The sequence below is a fragment of the Sphaerodactylus townsendi genome, linkage group LG08 (assembly GCF_021028975.2).
Source record: "Sphaerodactylus townsendi isolate TG3544 linkage group LG08, MPM_Stown_v2.3, whole genome shotgun sequence".
Classification (NCBI taxonomy): Eukaryota; Metazoa; Chordata; class Lepidosauria; order Squamata; family Sphaerodactylidae; genus Sphaerodactylus; species Sphaerodactylus townsendi.
Genome location: NC_059432.1, coordinates 68,820,257 through 68,844,830, shown reverse-complemented (window position 1 = coordinate 68,844,830; position 24,574 = coordinate 68,820,257). Strand labels below are relative to the sequence as shown.

The 24,574-nt window shown below is 45.2% G+C and overlaps 1 protein-coding gene across 1 annotated transcript in view; it reads left to right on the top strand.

Annotated features, from left to right (window-relative positions):
• The window catches only part of MSL2 (MSL complex subunit 2), a 29,942-nt gene extending 5,619 nt beyond the window's left edge, over positions 1 to 24,323 (top strand). The window contains exon 2 of the mRNA XM_048506081.1: positions 19,786 to 24,323. Within this exon, the coding sequence (XP_048362038.1) occupies positions 19,786 to 21,359 (1,574 nt within the window). The 3' untranslated portion in view covers positions 21,360 to 24,323. The remainder of the gene's footprint in view (positions 1 to 19,785) is intronic.
• Positions 24,324 to 24,574: the final 251 nt, after the last annotated feature.

Below are 24,574 nucleotides of genomic sequence, written 5' to 3'. Positions count from 1 at the left end.
TGTTCTCCAAATAAGAGTCCACCTGCTCTTAACAACTACGCCACCCTGACTCCTAAGAAAAAAAGTGAAAAAAATGCAAGGTTGGATGTACAGGATGGGGAAAATTGCAGCTGTCTTCCCTTTACAAAGGGGTACAAACTTGATCCCTTTGCTTGCTGCTGCTGGCTCTGGCTGCAGCACTGGAGAGACAGAGAGGAACTGTCTTCAACCAGGACTGTGGCTCAGTTAAGGGACACAAAGATAGAAGCTTCTTATATAGTAAAGATCTGGAGGAAAAGAACAGGGCCATACTTACAGAAGTAATGTATTTAAATTTTTTTAGAATCTACATTAGTGTAAATTAGCATTGTTTATTGAGCATATATATAAACTATGTTGTTTGTTTTACAGTTATAATAAGTTGTCTTCTAAATTTGTGAACTGGCTCAATGCCTGTCCTAGAATGCAGATTAAAAAAACCTGAAACATGAAGCCATATATAGATAAGGAGGGGTTTTCTTTTTTGCAAACTTAAGAAAACTTAAAGGAAAATCCCTAGGTTTGCAGAACAACCCCAACATTTAATAAAAAGAATAAAAAGGTTAAAATTGTCCCAAAATGGAGAATGCTGGCTGAGATACTTTAAAATCTCACAATATTAAGGCAGACACTGTAGGGTTCCCTATTAATATATAATAATGATTGATGGCCTGCCACATGGATCAGAAACCACAAGGGGAAACCACCCATGGCTAGTGTATGTTTTTGCAAACTTTAAGTAGTTCCCAGGTTAGCAGAAAACTATAAAAAGTTAGAAAATGGAGAGGGGGTTGGTTGGTTAAAAACCCTTTAAAAAGTAATTGTGGAAGTTTTCCTGGGTCATAAAAAGGGAGATATCTGCAACCCAAGATGCCACACAACAACATGTAAAGGGGTTGACAGGGTGATTGGACAGGTGGCCAGGCAGAACTGGCAATTAAGTGAGTGAATATAGCAGGAAGCAAACTGGAGCCACTGAAATAGGGGAGGGTATAGGTACCAGCAAGTTGGGGATGGAATTTCCTCTCCCCTTTGAGTCCTGTTGGGGTCCCCAGCCAGTGTGGTGTAGTGGTTAACAGTGGTGCACTCTAATCTGGAGAACCAGGTTTGATTCCCTTCTCCTTCATATAAGCGGTGGACCTGGTTTGTTTTCCCTAGTCCTCCACAAGAAGCTTGCTGGACGGCCTTGGACTAGTCACAGTTCTTTCAGAACTTCTTAGCCCTACCCCTCTTACAAGGTATCTGTTGTGGGGAGGGGAAGGGAAGGGGATTGCAAACTCCTTTGAGTTTTCTTAAAGGTACAGATAAGTGAGGTATAAAAGCCAACTTCTTTTTCTAGCTGCCTTTCTGTGTCACAAAATTGAAGGCAAGCTTACAATGTAAATAAAACATCAAGTATTAAAAATACATGTAAAACATAATTTAAAATCACAGTTAGGACTGCCAATAGATGAAAAACAAAATTAGTAAAATGCAGACCTAAATAAAACTTGTAATTAACATGTAATCTTTGCTAGTAGACATTATATCAGATTTAATATGACTGAATATATAGCCTCAGCTCTGGGACTAGAGAAGTAATAACAATGGCTATTTGACATAATATTTCTATTTTATGAAATGTTTCTTTTATCATGCCACAATACACTGAAATTTGACAATACTCATTAGAAATTTACAAAATGCTTATGCGGGTGCATGGGAAGACATGCTTAAACAGGCCTTGTGTAGAAGAAGGATAGGTAATAAGTGTTCCATGTTGGGTGGCTATCAGGCCTTTTAATTTTTGAAGGTATGATACTGAGGGATCTCCTATTTAAATGCACTAGAAATTGTATAGTTATAGCTCCCGTATATACTCATGTATAAGTCGACCCGCATATAAGTCGAGGCACCTAATTTTACCACAAAAACCTGGGAAAACTTATTGACTCGCGTATAAGTCGAGGGTGGGAAATGCAGCAGCTACTGGTAAATTTCAAAAATAAAAAATAGATACCAATAAAATTACATTAACTGAGGCATCAGTAGGTTAAATGTTTTTGAATATTTATTTCAAAGAAAAACAGTAAACTAGCTCTGTAAGCCCTGATTCTCCATTTAAATCCACTCAGAAGGGGGGTGATTTAAAGGGAGAATGTGGGGAAATTTTGAGGGTGCCTGTCAGGGAAGGAATGTTTATGTTAGCAGTACCAACATTTCAGAGTATCTTTAGGAGAGCATCCTGATGATACCACCCAGTTTTGGTGTAGTTTGGTTCAGGGGATCCAAAGTTATGGACCCTCAAAAGGACCATCTACTATTTTCCCCCATTGGAAACAATGGGGGATGGGGCACCCACTTTGGGGATCCATACCTTTGGACCCCATAAACCAAACATCACCAAACCTGGCTGGTATAAGCAAGAGATTATCCTGATGATACCACCCAGGGTTAGTGAAGTTTGGTTCAAGGGGTCCAAAGTTATGGACCCTCAAAATGTAGCCCCATCTACTATTAGCTCCCATTGGAAACAATGGGGTTGAGGGCACCCTCTTTGGGAGTTCATAACTTTGGACCCCCTGAACCAAACTTCACCAAACCTGGCTGGAATCATCACGAGTGTCACCTGATGAGACCCTGAAATTTTGGTGCTCCGAGCCAAAAAACTGCGCCCCCCAGTGGCCGACAAAGTAAAAACCCTAAAATATTTTTTAAAATACAACTCACTTGCGTATAAATTGAGGGGGGCTTTTTCAACACAAAAAATGTGCCGAAAAATTTGACTTATATGCGAGTATATACGGTAAGAGTAAGGGCTGTTGGGAATCTCTGAAATGGTTATTGAATGGGAGGAAGGTTTGCAAAAGAGCAATTCTGAGGTAGTTCCTCCTACTGTAGGCAGTGTTATATTAAAATAATTCTACTGTAGGATGACAGTCATATTGAAAAGCCTTCCATATAAGGAACCCTTTCCTTCCCCAAATCATTGTGTTACTGACTTCAAAAAAACCAAGCTGAACATTCCAGTATAGAGAGAATTATCTATACTTGCTTGCATCATTACTAGAAATTTGGGTAATAAATATAAAGATTATTTTTTATAATGAGATTTGATTGGGCATAAATCTTAGAAATGAGACAGTGAAGAATGTATATAATGGGATGGTTATAACTGATTAGAGGAAATCAATGATTTGCCTCCCTATACTGGGCTCTTACCTGTTTTTGCAATGACTGTTCATCCATACCCAAGATTATTATGTTGTTGACTGGAAACTGAACAAAGTCCAAGATCAATGAATAGCTGTTACATTGTAGACAATAAAAAGAAAATTGGATTTCAGGAAGTATTGATTCATAGGTATCTGTTAAGGATGCATGGTTTTGTATGAAGATTTGGGGTGTGATTAGATTTTAAGATTTGGGGTGCATAAATGTCTTCAGTGAATTTAATAAATGTCTTAAGTGACACCATCTTTGTTATATTATTGTGCTTTGACTCAGCATCCTAAGCATTATAAACATAAAAAAGCAACAGAATTGGTTAAATGTATATAAAGAATTCAGTTTTGTTTGTGAAAATATCAATCTGTTTCTCATTTGTATTAGATAACTATATATCTTAATGTTGTCTTCCAGTAATGGAGATAACTTACTTTCCAAATTTGTTTCTTTGGCCATATTTCATATTCATTTCTGTTGGAATTGCTTAAACAGTCTATTTCTCATTTGTATCAGATAATTGTATGTCATAATGTTGTTGTCCAGAAATAGAGATAACTTTACCAGCTTTCAAAGTACACTTTATATTTGGGAAAATGTGATTCTCGGCTCATATTGCATATTCATTTCTGTTGGGATTGCTTGAAGAGAATAACAAGAAAAAATGTGAATGATACACCTGTGGGTGGGTGCCACACAGCTCCACAGTGCACAGCCCCAGATGAGTTCATCTCTTTGAGGCTATGCTGATTTAGAATACTGCTAGTGCAGCAGGAGGTAGGCCAGGAGCATTCCTAGGGATGGAGCCAACTTCAGTCGGCTTCCACTGGGCTTTCAGCCTGAGAACACCCCTCCCCCTTTGTCTGCAGACTTATGCCACCAGAGTGTATGGGTAAGTTATTTTCCTCAGTGGGAGTTCTTTAGACAGCCAGAGTTTTACTTGTTAGTTTTAAATCTTGTACCACTGGAAACCCCCTTGAAGGTGGTGCGGTGCTGCCTTTACCATGCTCTCCCCGACTGCTGCTGAATTCCTCCCCCCGCCCCACCCTTATTGGATTGGACTATTTTCTACAACAAAATTGTAGATATACCAGAGCTATACTCTGCTGCACCATATGGCCCATTTACATATGGATGTTAGTTTAGCCATATGAAAAGCAAGAAAAAACAAAAGTTGAAAGTACAAAATAATGTTTGTAGTTAAGTGATGTCTTTCTTTTGTTCATTTGTTCTTTATCATAGGATCATAATCAAACTACTAGTATATCTGGAGAAAATGTCTGCTTTGGAGGGTGGATTCTGGCATTATATTTGATTGAGGTCTTTCCCTTCCCCAAACCTTGGCCCTTCCAGATTCTACCACAGAATTTCCAGGAACGTCCCAACCTGGAGCTGGCAATCCAAGACAAGCTTAGCCCCAATGAGTCCTCCCTCAAAGGCCAAAATAAAACTGAAAAGGGTTCTACTCCCTTCCTTTACTGCCAGAACCAAGGCTGTAATCTGTTGTCTATGGTCCCTGGGGGAATCTGTTGCTTGAAGCCACAAACACTCATTTTATCATTTTTAGGTTTTTAAAATCCTCCAGTGTCATTTTTTTAAAGATTTCAGGGTTTTTTTTTGCAAAAAAAGTCACTGGATTTAAATATCCTCAGATTTAGCCAGCTTCACTTTTGGTATATAGATTATTCAAGATGGTGGAAGCCACTGTGAAGATCTCTCTAAAGAGGGTGAGTGGCAGTAATGTAGCATGTAACGGTCAGCATAGGTTAAGTGTAAAGTGATGCACATTGGAACCAAAAATGCCAATTTGAGAACATCTAATGGAGTTGATGAGCAATAGATTCAGAATAGATAAAACAAAGTACTTTTTATTTAATATTTTATTTCTCTGGACTTGAGGTGGCTCAACAAGTAATGAAATAGTGGAAGTCACTGCTAGTGGATGTAGTAATGCCCACTAGCATAGATCATGGTGAAAGGGGGACTGGAGAGATTCATGGAGGATAGGTCCATCAGTGGCTACTAGCCATAGGAAATGAAGAGAACCTCCATGTTCAGAAGCAGTAAACTTTGCATACCAGTGCTAGATGTAGGGAAAGCATTGACCTCTATGTTCAATTTGATCCTTCAGGACAACAGTTTGGCTACTGTGTGAAATAGGATGCTGGACTAGGCTTGAACTAGCAGTGCTTCTCTTATATCCTTAGGAAGACTTTTCATTGTTCTGATTGTAGTCGACCCACGTGGTCAGCGTAAGAACGAGACGAGACGCGGAGATAACATCTGGTGGAGATCGCCAGCAGCGGGAGACCGGAGGTCCGTGTTCCTAGCGAGTCTCCCGCGTGCCGGTTCCTGGCACCTTTTATTGTTATTCTATCGGGGGCGGTAGGAGGGAGGACCGGGGAGTTCCGGAGAGCTGGAGGCGGAGGTCGGGAGATCATCATGTGATGCATGATCTCACCTGGCTACGGCGGAGAGGAGCGAAGCTGCCGTGAGCCTAATCCTCACCTGGGGTAAGACCATTGTCCCTGCGCTCGGTGACTGAGCCAGACAGTCTGGCGACCCGCGGACTCATAGGGGATGAGGCAGGCAAGCGACCAGAAGGTCAGAACCGCTACGCCCCAACGCTCTACCACGGTGTGCTGCTATCAGCAGTGCATTACTACATCTCCTCCCTTTTACATTTTAGAAAAGGGGACCGAAATGCTAAGGGGCTGCATTTAAAGGGACGCTTTTGTCTCCTCCGCCTGGTCAAGTTGACCGAAAGCTGCTTGTGTAACATTAGAACTTTGGTTATGGGTATGGAAATTCGAGGGGCTTCATTAACACGCTACAGGCAATATTAGACACAATATTGAACTTAAACAAGATCCCATAACGAGGCACAATAATTAAACCAATGCAGAGCTGCACAATAGCACTAACCATCTCTCCCCGCAGCTAGCTCCAGAGGGCTGCCCCCCAAGGGGGCAAACCACCATATTTCAGATTAGATACAACTTTGCAGCTCACTTCATCTCCCTTCATATGAATCAATTGGGAATTATCAGAAAGATTAAACAACACATTATGTACATTCCTCACAACCTTGGCGATGTACAACAATAAGTAATCAATAGCCGCACGATTGTCTAGGGTCGCTTGACGGTTCCTGCTGCCTCGAGGCCAGAGCATCCAGAGCAATGGAGGTAGAGTTGATGGACTTCAAGAAGGGCACAGGCCAGCCGCCAATAGTCTTAGCATTGTAAGAAGCGAGTCCGGGACTCCCACTAGGAAGTTGCGAGGGAGACTAACTCCGGCTGAGGGCGACCGCCGTCCGGCTGCGGAGGGTCGAAAGGCAGAGCTGAGCCAAGGCGGGCGTCCGGGCTCTCGGGTGGAGCCTGGGGTAGGACGATGGTGAGGCGACTGAGGCAACAAAGAGTTCCGGCAGAGAGTCGGGCTGGAATGTAATTAGAACGCCTCTTCCCCGGCAGGTCCAGAACCAGCCCCTGGGGAGCAGGATACCGAACACGGGGAATGTCCTCCATGTGTGTGCAGTTCCAATTGGCCGAAAGCCATGAATGGGCCCGGTCGGTTCCCGCTTGGCTGCGCCGGGTGATGCGAAGCAGGTGTTGGATCTGCATAGCGACAGTCTTGGTGACAAGGAGAGAGCCAGCCGAGGGTTTGGACGACGGGTCCCCAGTCGGCCATAGAGTACCTGATGGATGAGGTATTCATGAAGGGCTTTAGCCCAGACTCCGCTAGGGAAGTCTCCGGCTTTGCAGACGGAGCAGGCAGGAGCTAGCAGGCCCCTCAATTCCCAGAGTACTGGGCCCAGGCAGAGAAAGATGAGACGCTGGCAGCGCAGCAAACTGCTCCCCAGATGTTGGTCTGGTGAAAGCTGCGTCAGGGGCAGTGGCATCGCCATCGTGGCAGGAGGCAGGTAACAGAGCAGGCAAAAGGATGAGTGGTCACGGGAAGTTGGCCGGTGATGATCGAAGAGAGCCGCACAGAGAATTCTCGGGTGTCTCGGGTGGTCTTGCTGTTACGCGAAAGCCTCTAGGGCTTCAGGCTGGTGGTCGCCTTGGACGCCTCCCCCCCCAGGTCATTCGGGTTCTTTGGGCGTTGGCGCTTACCGTGTTCCCAAGTTGGAGACCGGGCTGGGTGGGATCCTTTAGAGAGATGTGTTCCATCTCCGGATGGGGTTGGTTTCTCTTCCTCCTGGCGCCATTCCATGGGTTGGCCTGTCATGGCTTAATCCCGGAGTCCACAGAGACCTGTGGTAGGAAGAAGGGACTCGAAACACACCCCTTCCCCAGGTTATGGGCTCGGGGGGGCAGATCCCACGGTTCAGTTCGGCGGATGAGAGGCCGGGATGGCGGAGATCGGATCGGCTTTGCATTTGAGTTGGGGTTTAGAGCTCTAGAGTTTAATATAAGAAGGTTTGTTTTGCAGCCTGTGAAGGTTGCTTTAATGCAATCTCTGGGGCTGGGGGCAAATTTCTACCTCTTTCTTTAATTGTTTGACAGGGAGGGCAGGAGGTAATGCGACCCTGGTGGGAATTCGGCTTCAGAGCGTCATCAGGGTGGTGCTAAGGCGAGGTCCAGGGTCCCAGGTTCGGTGGGGAGGGAACAGGCGGTCCTGGGGGGATTGTCATGGGTATGCATGCTTAATCAGCAACACATCACGTGCTTTGGGCGCTCTTTGGAAGCCTTTTGGGGAGATGGGTGCATCCGAGCATGATGCAATCAGGGCGATTAGAGGCAGATTCCTCGCATCAAACAAAAAAAAAGGGGAGGGGGCTTTGCAAGGGGCTTTGCACTTACCGCGGACCTTGGTGGCTGGAATCTATGGTGCTGGATGGTGCTAAAATTTTGTGATCTAATTATCTTGGGGAATTGCCGTCACTGGCCCGAGACCTGCGGCTCCTTTAAGGGGCGGTTTCGGCTACAAGCCTGGCCTTTAACGCGTGGTACTGATAAAGCTGCCAGGCGTTGCCGTAGCTGGGCAGCTCTAGTAACCCAAAGCGGGTTTGGGTATTAGGGGGCATAATGGTGGGCAGCCCCTTTTAAACTGGGGCCTGTCCTGGCAGCAAGCTGCGCATTGGTATCAGGATCGGCCCAGATTTGGGTACAATCCAGGAGGCATGCCAAGTCAATAGTGGCCCTCCCCGCTACTTACTGGTCCTAAAACAGAAGGAGAAAGAGGAGGGAGAGGGAAACAGTTCTTCTCTGCGGAAATTAGGGAAAGTAATTTTTTGGAGAGGCACGACAGATCAATACTGATCTGTGACGGCTTTACCCATCCCAGACCAAAGTCGCTTTTGACTCCTGACTCCATGAGGTCCCTTCCAAAGAGATTTGTTACATGGATGTCTAAACGATGGGGCGGACTATCGGTGAGCTGCCGCTCGAAGTCCCAAGCCAGCTGACCGCGAGCCAAGCGGATGCCCCGCGTCTCGCTGGTTTGTCTCCCCCACCCCGGCCCAGATGCGCGCAAACAGCCGTGTCGGCCACTGAAACGGGCCACTTTCGCCCTGCTGCTCTGATGACGGTAACATCAGCCCGGTGTCCACCCAGGCCCCTATTGAACATAATATCCTTCGCGAAGCTTCCAGGCATGTATGGCGGGCGAGCTCCCCGATAGGCATTTCCACCGCTCGCGACGGTGGTAGCAGGCTGCGCCATGTTGGCTGCTGGGGCTTGCTTAGCCTTTATTAGATTACGACGGGCATGGCAGCGCATGGGGGCAAGAGAATCAACTGAGCGCAGGCTGGTTCGCAGGCGAACTGCTCCTGTGGGATGTTTGTCCAGACTTGGAGATGGATGCTGGGTCCTTGGTGCTGCGGGAGTCATCACTCGGGGACGGCATGAACAGTCCCTGTTCAGCTGCAGAGGCTCTTTGGCAGCACTATTGCCCAATAGTCCCGGTAGGGATGGGCCTGCCATACTGGGTTGGGGCTTACAAAAGGACCCTACGTGGGGGAACTTAAAGGATGATGGGCTGCAGATTGCATGGTACGCGTAGCCAGATGCCACGCAGAGGGGGGGTGGTTTTGGCAGGTGGGCCTTGGTGTTCTTGGGTCTGTTCTCTAGTATTCTCCTCCTCTGGTCCTGGGGCTTGGGAGACGCCGGTTCCGGGCGGGAGTTCTCCTGGACGGGCAGTCGCTTCTCCAGTGGAAGCCTTTCTGGCATGTCGTGGTGGCAACCGGTTTTAGGTGGCCTTCTCCTCCTGGGGAGGATCCTCCTCCTCGCATCGGGTTGTAGGCCCCCCCACCGTAGCTGCTCACACTACCCTTCGAAGAGATGTCCCGGATCTTGGCCGCAGCGTTAAAGCAGTCATCTTGAGGCTGCCTCCGCCCGATTGGAGAATTAAGCTGCGGCGTAGGAGAGAAAGACTAGCTTGGTGGGCGGAGAGGATCCTGATGTCCCGGCAAGCCTTAAGCATGTTGGCCAGTTCAGGATTTTGCCCAGGCCTGCGATTGCCCTGCGGCACCCTCGCGGGAGAGCTGGATTCTCTTTGGCGGTAGCGCATGAGGAGCTTCTGCTCTGGGCCTCTTCGCCATCTACCTGCCTCTTGAGCTTTCCCGGGAGCCTGTTCACAAACTTCGGCATAGGGCTCTTGGGGTTTTTTGCCGGATGGTGGAGAAACTCTGGGTTGGCTGGCCGCATTGGGGACTTTGATAAATGCCTTATAGGCGCACTTCAGAGGCGTAATCGTAAGGGTGGCCTCTGGTGGCAGGACAACAATCTGATGCGCTAGGGTTGGCGGTAAAGCACGAAAACCCGTAGTGCTGGAGCTGTTGTGTAGAGGGCGCCACTGAGGCGGCTCCCCTGGCTGATGCATTGCTACGGAACTTCGCTTTCCCAGATCGGGCTGTAAATTGTGCAGGAGGCCTCAGGAGCATCACGGTGCTATGGTTTTCCAGTCGTCCGGGAACCATTAGGGTGATTCCTCGCGATTAAAAGTTCTCCTGGTGCATGCCTCTCAATGTGAGGGGCTAGCGGATTCCCTACCGCCTGCGTGACGCTTAAGCGGAGCTCTCAGTGAGGATGTTATAGTTTAAAGGGCGGTAATGACATTAACTCACGAAGATCGGCAATTCTCCCCTCGGTATCTGTAGGAAATGGATCGGGCACAATGCAAGAATATCGGGTATCGCCTTCTGTCAGGGTTTCTTCTGCAGATCGCGGGCTAATAATGCTCTGGCGAGTTTGAAACCCGCCATTACGCGACGGAGGTGCAGCGGCTTCGGAAAATGAAGGAGCAGAGGGGGCGGCTTGAGCCGCTGGAGAGTTTGGGTGGAAATGGCTAAGATAAGGCAGAAGGAGGACAGGCCCAATTTAGTGGATAGAGAAAATTCGGGCTGAAATTGAAGGTGAAAGATCGAAGCGAGGGCTGCCTACAGCAAGGGAGCCATAGGTCTGCAGGCTGATGGCATACATAACATTGTCTCCACGCCAGTAGCAGTGACATCGGGCGCCGCCGCAGGCTCTGTGCGAAGAGTGCTACCGATGTTTTCCCAGTCCTTAAGATTCAATGTCCCCCCTCTGGGTACCATGGACACTCGAGCTTCAATCTCCTCAACCACTTGCCAGCTCCCTTCTTTACGGGACTCCTGCCGCATTTCTCGCTAACGCTTCTTGCCCGCCAACTGCTTGTCATAAGCCCTGCTTTTGCAAGCTCCCATACTCACCGGTGTTCCGGCCGGACGAGAGTGTGCCCACTTGACGCTGGCCGCATCCAGAGGACAGGGCTTATACCGAAACGTGGTCCCTGGATGCCGATCCAGCGGACTTCTCGGTATCGCGGCCCTTCCCCAGGCGACGGTGAGCAGGGTGGAGGTTCGAGGATTCCCGGGTTTCGGCACCAGCTTGAGTCGGCACTCCATCGGTCAGCGTAAGAACGAGACGAGACGCGTAGATAACATCTGGTGGAGATCGCCAGCAGCTGGAGACCGAGGCCTGTGGTTCTAGCGAAGTCTCCCCAAGGCGGCTGGTTCCTGGCACCTTTATTGTTATTCTATCGGGGCTGGTAGGAGGGAGGACCGGGGAGTTCGGGAGAGCTGGAGGGCGGGTCGGGAGATCATCATGTGATGCATGATCTCACCTGGCTACGTGCGGAGAGGAGCGTAAGCGTCTGAGCCTAATCCTCACCTGGGGGCAAGACCATTGTCCCTGCGCCCGGTGACTGAGCCAGACAGTTCATGACCCGTGACTCATAGGGGGATGAGGAGTGGGGGTGCGGTGCGACCAGAAGGCCGTAGGTCCGTTGGCGTCCCAACGTTCTACCACGGTGCTGCTGGGTCAGCAGTGCATTACTACACTGATAATTTCCAATTTTGATGGGCAAAATTTATTATATGTCCTCAGGGTAGAAAAAAATCCCCTCGCTTATCTTTTTGTTGAGAAGGAGGTTCCCTTTGCCATCATATCTCTAATGTAGAGGCCATGTATTCTCTGGTAGAGTTTTTTGTCATAGCCAGGGATGGGCGGGGTACAAGTGTAAGAAAATTAAAATAATAAAATAAATAAAATCTCTAACAAAAAAATCCTTTTCTCCCTTCCATTGGGCTTCCATTGGGAGCAGCAGTGGCAAAGTGGTTAAGAGCAGGTGCATTCTAATCTAGAGGAACCGGGTTTGATTCCCCGCTCTGCCGCCTGAGCTGTGGGATTTATCTGGGGAATTCAGATTAGCCTGTACACTCCAGCACATGCCAGCTGGGTGACCTTGGGCTAGTCACAGTTCTTCTGAGCTCTCAGCCCCACCTACCTCGCAGAGTGTTTGTTGTGAGGGGGGAAGGGCAAGGAGATTGTAAGCCCCTTTGAGTTTCCTACAGGAGAGAAAGGGGGGATATAAATCCCAATTCTTCTTCTTCTTCTTTGGCTTGTTGTTTCGGCATATGCTTCTCATGGTTGCTCAGCTGTGGCAGTGTTAGCCCATAGTGGACGTGCAGAATCAGTATTTTTTTCCGACAGGGACTTAGAAGTTGTTATCCTCCAAACACAGTGCAAGACAGCTCTGACTAATTGCATGGCCAGCCAGTCTGAGGCAGTAATGGGAAGAGAGGTGACCCTCATCTTTTCCACCTCAGGATTGGTAGCAGGTTTTTGGTGCTGAAGGAGCAGCACAGCCTCACAGTTCCATAGCAGGTTAGCTGGCAGATTGAGGAGCAAGCAGATGGCCATCACATTTCCTCACAACAGGAGTGAGTTAGTAGAGTCACTCTCAGGCCAATTCTTTTTCTTCCCAGGAACTTCACAGGACAGTGAGGATTTTCCAGTACAGGAAAGAACTAGGTGAAACATTTTATTACAAGTAAGCTCAGCAAGAGAGGCAGATGACATCTGAGGCAGACATCAGGTTAAAAGATCTCTCCCACGTTCTCTCCCCTCCCCCTCAGGGAGCCATTCAGGCATCTCCAGCCCCTTATCTTGCCGCTTTTGTTTCTTGTGAGCCATAGCGGTCCATAAGAACTGCCGTGCAACTGGTGCAGTCTTTTCCCTGAATTGATGTTCAGAACAGGGTCTGGAGCCTTGTTCATTGACTTGGATGACTCAGAGGCTATCAGATGGGAGAGGCTAGGAGATCTCTATGGAGCTTTCCCGCTTCAATGGTGTTTCTTTGTCTACTATCCAACGTTGTCTGCCTACTCAATTTTCATTCAGCCCCTTCCTGTTGCCTTTATAATATTCATCTCAAGATAACTCCCCAGTATCATCACCAGTTTGTGCCTTGTTCATAGTGATGACTCTCTCAAAATCCCTCACTTAGCAGAATAGACCATTGGCTTGCTCACAATTCTTTCTCTGAAAACAATATTGGTGTGTTGTAAGATGCATGTCTTTTATGGGCTGGATAGAATTTGCAAGCTGCTTTTTTGACGTACATTCACCAAGTTTTTGAGTTTTTAATCTAGTTTAACTCTGGGAGTGAGTACTGAAATAAACGGCTTTTCCACACACTCAGCTCACTTTGATTTGCTTGGCAGTTGATCTCCAAGCATTGGAATCGGTTTGGGCATGGTTCGTCTTGCATGTCTGCCCTTTCTCTTCATTGTCTTAGTTGTGAAGTCAGTTTATGTAAGCCACATAGAAGAAAATAATCTGGATTTTCAAGAGAGAGTGCTGTTGTCGTTGGTGGTGTAACAACAACCTCCTTTTATTTTAAAAAAAGCCCTTGAAATATGTTGATATAGTGTAATGATAGTTTAAACAGGTTCTCTGAATTGTCAGGTTTATTTATTTTTAAATTATCTAGCTCCTTCTCTCACAGAGATGTAAGGGAAAAGGCTTTCTCTGCAAGAGAAGAGGCTAGAGGCGTACCTTTTTTAAAAAAACAAATGAAAGCTGGCAATTCAGAGAACCTGCTTAAACTGCTGTCTGCCTGTCTGCCCTAAGTTCTCTTTTTAGTGACTAATCTCTGCCCTTAGTGTCTGACAAGACAGATGAGAGGTGATGAGCAGCCAGCAACTTCTCCTGAACAGTCTTTCATTTTTGTCTGTCCAATTTTTTCTGCCTGTTGGTTGGAGAATCCTTAGGAATTCTCAGCAAATGTGGTTCAAGTGCTGTCACCTATAGTTATGCATTGAACAATTTGAAGTTTTTCAGCATTATATCATATATACAGTCAAGCTGTTGAATGGATAACTGAAAATTTTGAGTTCACCTTGTATACAGTTATTGGGAAATCTGTATACAGAATATCTTCTCCTGGAGGCGGAGGATATCTTGCTGGGTGTTTCTCTCCTTTGTTCAGGGAGGCAGGAAAAAGAATCCGTCACTTCCTGTAGTGACGGATTTTTACCAATGTTTTTCCTGCCTCTACAGGGAGTACACAGATTCTCTGACTCCTCCAGCAGGATTACTTCTAAGTTTCATTGTTGCTCTCTCTGTGTTACTCTTCTGTCCTCCCTGTAGGATAGGGTAGATATTAGTTTTCTCCTGGATAGGGTAGACATTAGTTTTCTGTCGGGCTTAGACTGGGCTAGGTAGGCTTCCCGCCAAAAGTTGTGAGGCAAAACAGCCTCAAGGGAATTCTCCCCAGTCAGGGAGATCTTCTCAATTTCAAACGCAGAGACAACTAGAATGGCGATAAAGAACAGGGTCTTCCCTATTTTGCCTACAGGCACTGAGGACCCGGGAGAGGGCACTCCCAGCCACGCACTGGAAAATCCATCCCAAGAGTAGCCGTCAGAGCCAGCTGCGGCACAGAACTCAGCCACATCCAAAAAGGAAACTAAATGCAAGCACACCACCACCACCAGCAAAGGTGGTAAGTAAGGGAAGCTTGTGCCCATGAAGAAGCGACTCACCCCGGACCCTCTAGACCTTGGTGGCGCGCTGATACTGAGGAGCCGCTTCAAAATGTCGTCTCCAGTAATCCTGATGGAATCAGGCAAGAGCATTTTGGTTTGGAGGGGGAGTGAAAATCTGCAAGGCTTGCAGGTCCCCAAGCCTGTCCCAATCAATTTGACTGGAGTTCAATCTCCCCAACAGACTTTGTGAAGTTCTTAAATTGTTCCATTGTGGGCCAAATGGAGAGGTATCATCAAGGAAGCCAGGGCTACTGGCCTTCCTCCTCCTATTCACGAACAGCTAATGATGTATCCTCAGGGAAAGGAAACCAGGGCTACTGACAATTCTCCTCCCCTTGATAACCAGCTATCAGGATACCATCTGGGCAGGGAGGCCAGGGCTAACGGCCATTCTCCTCCCCCATCTAGAATGATTGAAATGCTGCATCAGGGCAGGGAGGCCAGGGCTACTGGCCATCACCCTCCCTTTGCTGAACAATTGGGTCATTATCAACAGGAAAGGGGAGCCAGAGTTACTGGCCATCCATGTCCCAGAGGGCCACACGCTTCACTTGAGAGGGAGTCCAGGGCTACTGGTCAGCCTCCTCTCAGACCCTCATTTCGTCAGGCCCCTGATGACCCTAGGGACTACCCCAGATCACAGCTCCCCATCACCTATCCACCTGAGGAAGACTGGGGATGAGAACGAGAAATTACCAAATGTGAACCTTTTCTCCCATACTGAGGAGGCTCAGCAATTCTCCTCAGATCAGTCCTTTAGATGTTTTAAGCAGGAAGACCTCCCTTCCTACTTGCTAAAACGATCTCAGCTCTTGAGTAGCACAATCTGGTGGATGCTCAAGCCCCCTCCTCTTCCTCGGGACTTCATTCCAGCCCCATCAAAGGATGTCCTAAAGGCAGCAGGGACTTTTTTCCACAGGAGGAGATTTTCCAACCAGCTTTTCCCATCTTAGAATACTTTGTCACGCAGATAAAAAAGGAGTGGGAAAGCCCAGCATCGCACAAGCATTTTGGCTGCCAAAAAATTGTATGTGGTCCTGGAATTCGTGGATAAGATTCTTCAGACACCTTTGGTTGACGCTCCTGTAGCAGCCCTTCAATCGGGTGGCCTGGTGTCCAAAGATGGGACTCAGTAGATAGGAGTTCAGAAGCAGTTCTAAAATGTTCTCATGAACCTCTAGCTCTAACAATGAAAGCCATAGCTCCAGCCTCCACTGCGGCTAGGGCCATCCTGGTGTGCGTTCGCCCCATTATAGATCTCCTCCCGCCGGGGGAGATGGCCATTAAAGAAGAGCTAGTTCATAGTACAATGGACACTTCTTTCATAGCAGACTATACATCCGATGCACTGTCTTTGTCTGCACGGTCCATGGCACCTGTGGTCATAGCCAGACGCAACACCTGGCTTAGGACCTGATAAGCCAATACCCATTCAAAATCTCTAATCGCTGGCTATTACTTCCGAGGAGGTAGGCTATTTGGCAGGGACCTGGATCAACCCCTAATCAAAACTAAAGTTAAAAAGAAGGCCCTACCAAGGCTGGTTAAAGCAGATAGGATCAGGCAGTGGCCCCAGAATACCTTTCGCCCCAAAGGTATTTTCCCAGGCAACCCAGAGAAGGCAAGAGCTCTTCCTGGCAACCCAGGGGCTCTTTTGGAAGCGCAGTGGATTCTGCTCCCAGGGAATATTTGAGAAAATACACCAGACAGGATGTCTCCCCCTAGATACTGACTCTGCAAACATTCCAGTTGGTGGCATCCTCCTCCACTTTCGGGACCACTAAGAGGGGGAGCACGTCAACTCCTGGTCCAAGGAGGTGCTATCTCAAGGGTTCCTTCAGAAGAAAGATTCTCCGGTCACTATTCACACTTTTTCACAGTTCCCAAAAAGTACGGGGACTGGAGAGGGATCCTGAATCTGCAGACAGTGAACAGATATCTCAGGCTCTGCAGAATCAAAATGGAATCCCTATGCACTATAGTGGAAGCGCTCTGTCAGGGAGACTACTTGGTATCTCTGGAGCTTACTGAGGCATACCTGCATGCCCCAATTCTACTCAGGCACAGACATTTCCTTAGATTCTCTGCGGGAAAAGAGCATTTTTGGTTCCGAGCCCTGCCATTCAGCTTGGCCACCACTCCCAGGGTGTTCTCCAAACTGTTCTTAGTTCCAATCATCCTCCGACAAAAGGAGGTACACATCCATCCCTATCTGGATGGCATCCTCATCCAGTCCATCTCCAAGGAAGCAGCGCTCCAGGACCTCATGAGGGTGATGCAGCTGTTATGGGCCCACGGCTTCCCGATCATCAAGTAAAAGAACTATCGGATTCCATCTCAGAGAATGGAGCACCTGGGAGCCATCATATACACAACAAGGAACACTCTGTACCTCACAAAGGAAAATATACAGAAGATATGGAGGATGGTGTCAGTGGTCATCCAGGCCAGGAGTTCCTTGCTGCCATTCCTAAGCAAACTGATGGGAGTTCTCATAGCCTCTATAGATCTTCCACAATGGACAAGGTTCCATGCAAGGTTCCATGCAACGGTTTCTCTGGCTGTACCAGGGAGACATTATGGACAACAGGGATTGCACCCTGGCCATTCCCCCTTCCATCAAGCAGTCTCTCCAGTAGTGGACCCTTCCAAGAATCTGTCTCAGGTGTTCAACAAGAATCCAAGGTGTTCAACATGAACCCAAGGTCAAGTACACATCTCCATGGATGCGAGCCTCCTGCCCCAGGACACAGCCTTGCACAGGCTGTACTGAAAATATCTGGAGCCTGAAAGCAGAGTACATACAAGGCAAGTTGAATCTTCAAGCTAAGGCTAAGACACCAAACATCTCTCAAGCGGAGTGGTCCCTCAACCAACTGTCGTTCCAGGACATAACTTCCAGATTCGGTCACCTGGAAGTGGATTTATTTGCCACTGCAGAGAACACTCAAGTCAAGCAGTTTGTCTCCAGGTTTTTCCACCCAGAGCCTTAGCGGTGGATGCCCTCACTTCTCCCTGGCCCAAGACGTTTCTCTACGCATTTCCTCTGATCCTGCTAATAGCGAGACTACTTTGGAAGATTTCCAAGGAAAGAGCACACACGATCACAAGGGGTTACCGACAACATGCTAACATCGTGTTGCCCCACAACAGTCAGAATCTATAATTCATCGTGGAAAGCTTTGTCCATCGGGCTCTTCAGAAAAAGGTTGACCCATTACAACCATCCATTTAAGAAGTCCTAGATTTTCTACAGGACGAATTCCAATCTGGTCTTCGCAGTGCCATGCTCAGGAGACAGATAGCAGCCCTCACTAAGATATGGCCACCTTTCCAAGGAGTAACTATCACTCAACATCCTGACGTGGTTCAATTCCTAAAGGAGGTTCAATAGAATCAACCCCTCAGACGCACAAGTTTCCTTCCTGGCAACTGCACAATGTCTTGACAGCACTGAGTATGTCTCCCTTCGAGCCTATACGGACCATAAACCTTTGATGGCTGCACATGAAAGTGCTCTTCCTCGTGGCTGACACATCAGCTAGAAGAGTATCAGAACTCAGAGCCCTGTCAGTTAACCCAAACTTGTGAGTATTCCATAAAGACAGGGTCATTTTAAGAACAGACCCCACCTTCAAGCCAAAAGCCAGCTCCTCCTTTCATCTGCAACAGGAGATAATTCTTCCCACCTTTTGTCTGCAGCCCAGGCATCCAAAAGAAAAACTTTGGCTTAACTTGGATGTCAGAAGGGCTGAGAAAGCCCTTATCATCCAAACGGACTCTCTCAGGCAAACAGAAAGCCTTTTCATCAATACATCACCCCCTAACCTGGGTCATCAAATGTCCAAAGCTGCAGTCAGCTCTATATTAAAGGCATGTATTATAGAAGCTCACAAGGCACAAAATCTCCCAATACCAGCCGGAATCACAGCTCATTCAATTAGATTGGCTGCCTCAAACACAGCATTCAAGTGAAACATTTCCATTGAAAAAATCTGCAAAGCAGCAATCTGGTCATCCCCATCTTTCTTCATCAGGCCCTACAAACTGATTGCCTGGAGGGTTGCTTTGATTGCACAGTCTTAAGAGCACATCCTGGAAATATAACAATAGCCCACCCTACATTTAGGACACTGCTCTGGGAGTTCCCTGCAAGATGTCCTCTGCCTCCAGGAGAACGTTCTATTGGATACTCACCATGAAGGGACCTTCTCCTGGTAGGCAGGAGGACATCTTGGCCCTCCCTTGGCATCATTACCTTTTTCATCATGTGCTCTCTTAGTTTCCAACTCACTTCCTGTTACGTGTTAATACATTAGGGTTGCATCGATAGTTGAGGTTATTGTTAATGTTCAAATCTGTTTGTTAGTTCTGTCTTTCTCTCACTGCTGAGTCAGGAGTATTCTGATAAAATGGAGTCCAGAGCCTCTACAAAAAGTGACAAATTCTTTTTCCTGCCTCCCTGAGCAAAGGCGAGAAACACCCAGCAAGATGTCCTCCTGCCTACCAGGAGAAGGTCCCTTCATGGTGAGTATCCAAGGGACCATTCTCAAATCATGTGTCCGAGTTATAAAAGAACATCTTTGAATTTCCCTGTGTTCCTTATTGTTTGCTTTATCTGATCTGATAAATCTCTGTTTAGTGTGTAATGTGGCCCTCAATTCTCCTTTTCCTGGTTTAACTCAATTACGTTTTCTTCCCTTCCCATTTGAAAACATGTTAATAAGAATACTGCAGACAAGCTTTTTGCTTTCTTGATTTAAATAAGTTAAATTTTGCGGCAGTGGAGATAAGTTGCTGCAGCAGGAGTATGTTGAAAGAATGGTGATTTATTTGCTAAATTTGATATAATATTTTTATCTTGCTTACAGCTTAAACTTGTTGAAGTGATAGCAGGTGATTAGTAAACTATTAGAGGACACACAGGAAGGGCCTTGGATCAATTTCAGTTGGTGATTATTACAAGGATGCAGTTGGTCTAACAATTTCTTGAACCTTTTCATTAATGGTAACAGTGTGAAAACTAGGTGGAATGGCAGGAATGAAAGAACTTCTTATATTACAGATATTCTGTAGCCAGTACATTAAACCGATCAGCAACTTGTTGATTTGCACTGTGGAAGTCCATTCAGATGACAAACATGGTGTTTTCATGGGCAGTATTTTCAAAGATTAAGGATAAACATATAGTATTATATAACAAGGATCTAATTAAAGTTTAGATCTCCTTTGGGTTTTTATAACCATTTTCTTTTTTTTTCTCTTAGGAAATCTGCTGCAAGATCCAATTGCACCCATCAATTCCACATGTCAACATTATGTCTGCAAAACCTGTAAAGGCAAGAAAATGATGATGAAACCATCATGTAGTTGGTGCAAGGACTATGAGCAGTTTGAAGAAAACAAACAGTTAAGCATTCTTGTGAATTGCTATAAAAAACTATGTGAGTACATAACACAGACACCACTGGCACAAGATATTAAACAAGCTGTGGACAGTTCTCCAGATCTTTTGACTTTGCTGAAAGACGGTTCCCCACTTTATGAAGACCCAGAAAAAGCATCTGATGAGGGCTTGGCACTATGTCTGACTTATTCCCCATCACCTTCAACTTCAGAGCATGCCAACGAGCTTCCAGTGAATAATTCTTCTGTACCTGAAACCACATGTGACTCAGATGTAAAAGGCTTTGTTATTAATGGGTTGCCCAATTGTAATGGGCTATCAACTGATAAACTTGGAGGAAATATTCCTTTCCCTGAACATGAACATTCAATTGATGTTTGTAGCCCTGGACATTACATAAAAACTGAAGATATTTCAAGCAGTCTGGAACCTGTCTGTGACACCGTTTCCCCTACTGACTTGTGTGCAGATATGTGCAGTTTTAGTGAAGACATAAAACCAGGTGATTCTCTTTTGCTTAGTGTTGAGGAAGTACTGCGGAGTTTGGAGACTAGCACGGATGTCTGCAGCCCTAATCTGCAGCACAGTTTGGAAACCAGTTTATCAAATGGTCCTTTTTTGCAGTTTTCCCCTCCAGTTCCTAGCCATAATATGTACATGTCACTGAGTTCTTCACCTCATGGGATTTCATGTACAGCTGCAACACCTAAAGTAGTTAAATTAAATAGAAAACGATCTCGGTCGGAAAGTGACAGTGAAAAGGTGCAACCTCTTCCAATTTCAAGTATCCTTTGTGGCCCAACGTTGGGAGCCTCAGCTCCAATAATGGTGAAACAGGAAGCTAATATGTCTCTGCAGCCTATAGCAACTGTTCCCAATGGAGGTGCTGCTCCTAAAATAGGCAAAAATGTACTCTTATCAAATAAAAGCATGAAGAAGAATCTAGATCATACTGCCAAGAAATCTCGCCCAAAATCTAAATCAGGAATGCTGAAAACAAAAGATAAATCAAAAGGTAGCAGTCACGTCATGCCAGGAAGTCCAACGAAAACTGTGTATAAAAAACAGCAAGAAAAGAAGGGGTGTAAATGTGGCCGTGCTACCCAAAACCCAAGTGTTCTTACATGTCGTGGCCAACGTTGTCCTTGCTACTCAAACCGGAAAGCCTGCTTAGACTGTATATGCCGTGGCTGCCAAAATTCATATATGGCTAACGGGGAGAAAAAACTGGAGGCATTTGCAGTGCCAGAAAAAGCCTTGGAGCAGACTAGGCTTACTTTGGGCATTAATGTGACAAGCATTGCTGTGCGGAATGCCAGCACAAGTACCAGTGTAATTAACATGACAGGGTCACCAGTAACAACATTTTTAGCTGCCAGTACAAATGATGATAAGAACTTGGATGAAGCTATAGACATGAGGTTTGACTGCTGAGTCATTCTTCTTTTGTCTTTCTCCCCTCCTTTTACCCTGCCCCTGGCCTTTGGTAGGGGGATTGCTACAATTTTGAAGGCAGCTATGGTTCTGTTTAACTTGCCGGAGCTCCTACGTATAGATCACTTGTATCAAGTGTTTTTTCATTGCTATGTTGTGTGTTAGTGTCTGGGAAATAGTTTGACAGTAATGCGGAGTTACCCTGAAACTGTCTTTAGTTCTTACAGCACCTCATAGTTTCGGATGAAATGCTAATGTAAATGATTTTTAATACAGATTGACTTCTTTGGAAAATATTGACCTTGTTGTACTAGTTCATGCTTTGTGCTTAATCAGATATTGATTGCATATACCAAAATGGGTTCTAGTCAGTCCATTATAGTTGTGGTAATTTATAATGTATCTATTACTTACAGCACAATCCTATGCAGTTAACCCAGTCAAAGCCCATTAAAATGCACGGGCTTAGACTGGATAACTTTCCTTAGAATTGCACTGTTAAGTTTTGTTTATAAATTGCACAATAGTGGAAGTCTTGGAAAACATGTCAGAAAAAACACACATTATTTTTAGACAGGAAAATGATCAACTTAGTACTTACAAATTTATTCAAATGAAATTTTATATTAAATTGAAAATTACTGTAATTGTCCAACTGTTGTGCAGCCTTGAAACAAAAGAACTTTGAATCTAGACACTATTTTCATTTGATACCCCAAAGTTTTCAAATACAGCTTTTTCTTATGTATAACAGTTTGAAAATAAATTGCATTTGTTGTGAAACTGCTGTCTTCTTCAAAAATTGTTCATTCTATTTTCACACATTGAAAACTGATGCCAGTAATATATTTCACGCCTATAGCATTAACATTTTGGAAGGCTTCAACATAAAACAATTTAGATTTCATGTCAAAGTTATCTAGGATCCTTTATTTTATTTTAGTGGAGTGGAAGGGAGGCAATTTTTCATTGACATTAATAGGGATTGTAAATGAAGTTCAATTCTTACTTGAAACTAGTAAGATTAACATGGTGACCTTAGTATATTCTATATTTTATATAGCATTTACTAGCCTTGCAGTATGAGGTTAGTCTTAAGCAGATTTACGCCCTTCTAAATCCATGGGTTTAAAAGGGTCTTACTTTCTGTTCAGGATTGCACTATTAAAATCTTCTGGTTCACAGCAGCTATCACTAATAGTATTAGGACGTACTTCCACATTAAAATCTGTGGATAGTAATATGCTCAGTCCCATCTCTCTTGTCTTCAGAAACTAGGTAGTTTGGCAACTCAAGAACTGTATATTACACCCAAAACAATAGATGAGTTCTTTTCTAGGTACTCTGCCGTAAGTGATATCTTCCGTTCCCCATTGGTTCTAGATAGACCTTTGGAACAGCAGCTGAGTACTTGTGTTCAGAATAGATGCCTTCCCTGAATACATATTTAGGTTGTAATCCTGCATGCTGGAGCACAAAGAGTAGAGAAGCTTCTGCCAGTCTAAAAAGTAGATATCCTGGTATGTTGTTGCAGGAATACATTGCCATGATCAGACTTCCACTTTCAGCTGAGATCCTTCCATTTCTTCTCCTTCAAGTATGGGATCTGCATTTTCTCATTTTTACATTCTCCCGCCCCCCGCTGCATGGTTCCTTTCCTGCTTATTCTGGGACCCTGTAAAAGAATCAAGTGCCCGATCTGTAGAGGTAACATATAAGACAACCTTCGTTGAAAGTGAATGGTATATAGCAACAGCAAAGGTATACCGATACTTGATCACTAAAGGAATTATTCCATGCTCTGTTCTCTGTGCAGGATTTACCCTTTATTTCAGTTACACCAAGTATACCAGTTTATGTCAATCCTACTTTTTGGGTGGTATCTACTATTTAAATTAGTTGAATAAACTGTGGACTGACTAGAACAGAAAGGATTATCTCACAATCTGCAAGGCAATATCCTATTTAGAGCAAAGAGATGTAATGTCATAGTTCTGAGTTGGCCATCTGGCTGTTCACTGATTGTTGTTGCCAGTGAATTATGACATTAGACACATTTGGATTTGGCACAAAGCATGCATAGTGATAATTACTAGGTCTGCAAAGTAAGCAAAAGGTTTTGGACACCAATTGGATGATGCCTCCTTTTTGTTCTGTAGTGTACCATGGTGTCATTTTATGTGAATGTGGTCAAATAGCATTTTCTTGGCTTTTTGGTTTGTTTTCCCCTGTCATTTCTGTGGGTAGGGCAGGGTAGGGGTGGGGGTTAAAGCCATAGGAAGAAGAATGTGATGTAAGTGTTCAGTATGTACTTTTTTTGTTTCTGTTTTACAAGAAGAGTTGAAAAATATTTTTGATAATGAGAGTAAATGGTGAAAAATGCTCTTTAGTATTCTTGTCTTTTTTTTTGCCAGGCCAGACTCTTGAATTCAGTGTGCTTTAATTTTAAGGTTTATTATGTCCTATTAAAACATCATTGGTTAAATATGTATGTAATTTTGTGTGGACAAAATGGGATCTACCATTATCTGCTTCAGTGTTCTAACCTTGCTAGTATATAAATCTGATTTTGGGGGGGTATCTGTAAGAATACTGATCAAACAAAAACCTGGTGTGATATTCTGATGGCCTGGGTATGATCTAAAAATGTCTTTGAACTGTTAAAAATATTTTCTGAGGTTGCTGCTAGTACAGTTACAGAGCTCCAGTATGTCATGAGTGTGCCTCCCATAATATGGGAATAAATTTAATATCGTTATACAGCTGCACAAAACATCACTCTAGTGGCTGCTGATTAAAATAAAATGTTCTTTGGAACCACTTATTAGAGATTACAGATCTTTAATGTATTTGCTAGTGGTGAATCAGGTTTGTTTTAAAAACTAGTTTCCTTCTGCACTGCCACATTCTTAAACTGTGTATTAAAATTTGAGCTGATTAATAAATGTTAGCATTTTAATTTCATTTTGTAACTGCCCAAAGAGAGTTTTGGTACTGTTTAATGCTCTGAATATGTTATTTCTAAAGCGGAATGATCCTTTCAGTTATATTTTTAAACATTTTATTTATTTATAGCATTTTTATATTCCTGTTAATAAAGAAGCGGGGAGGGCTTATGCTGGTCACAAGGATTGTCTGAAATCTTCCTATCCTTTAGCTTTTGAATGTTCTGTGCTATTCTAGCTGTAATCGTCAGGCAATCATAGAGAAGGAGG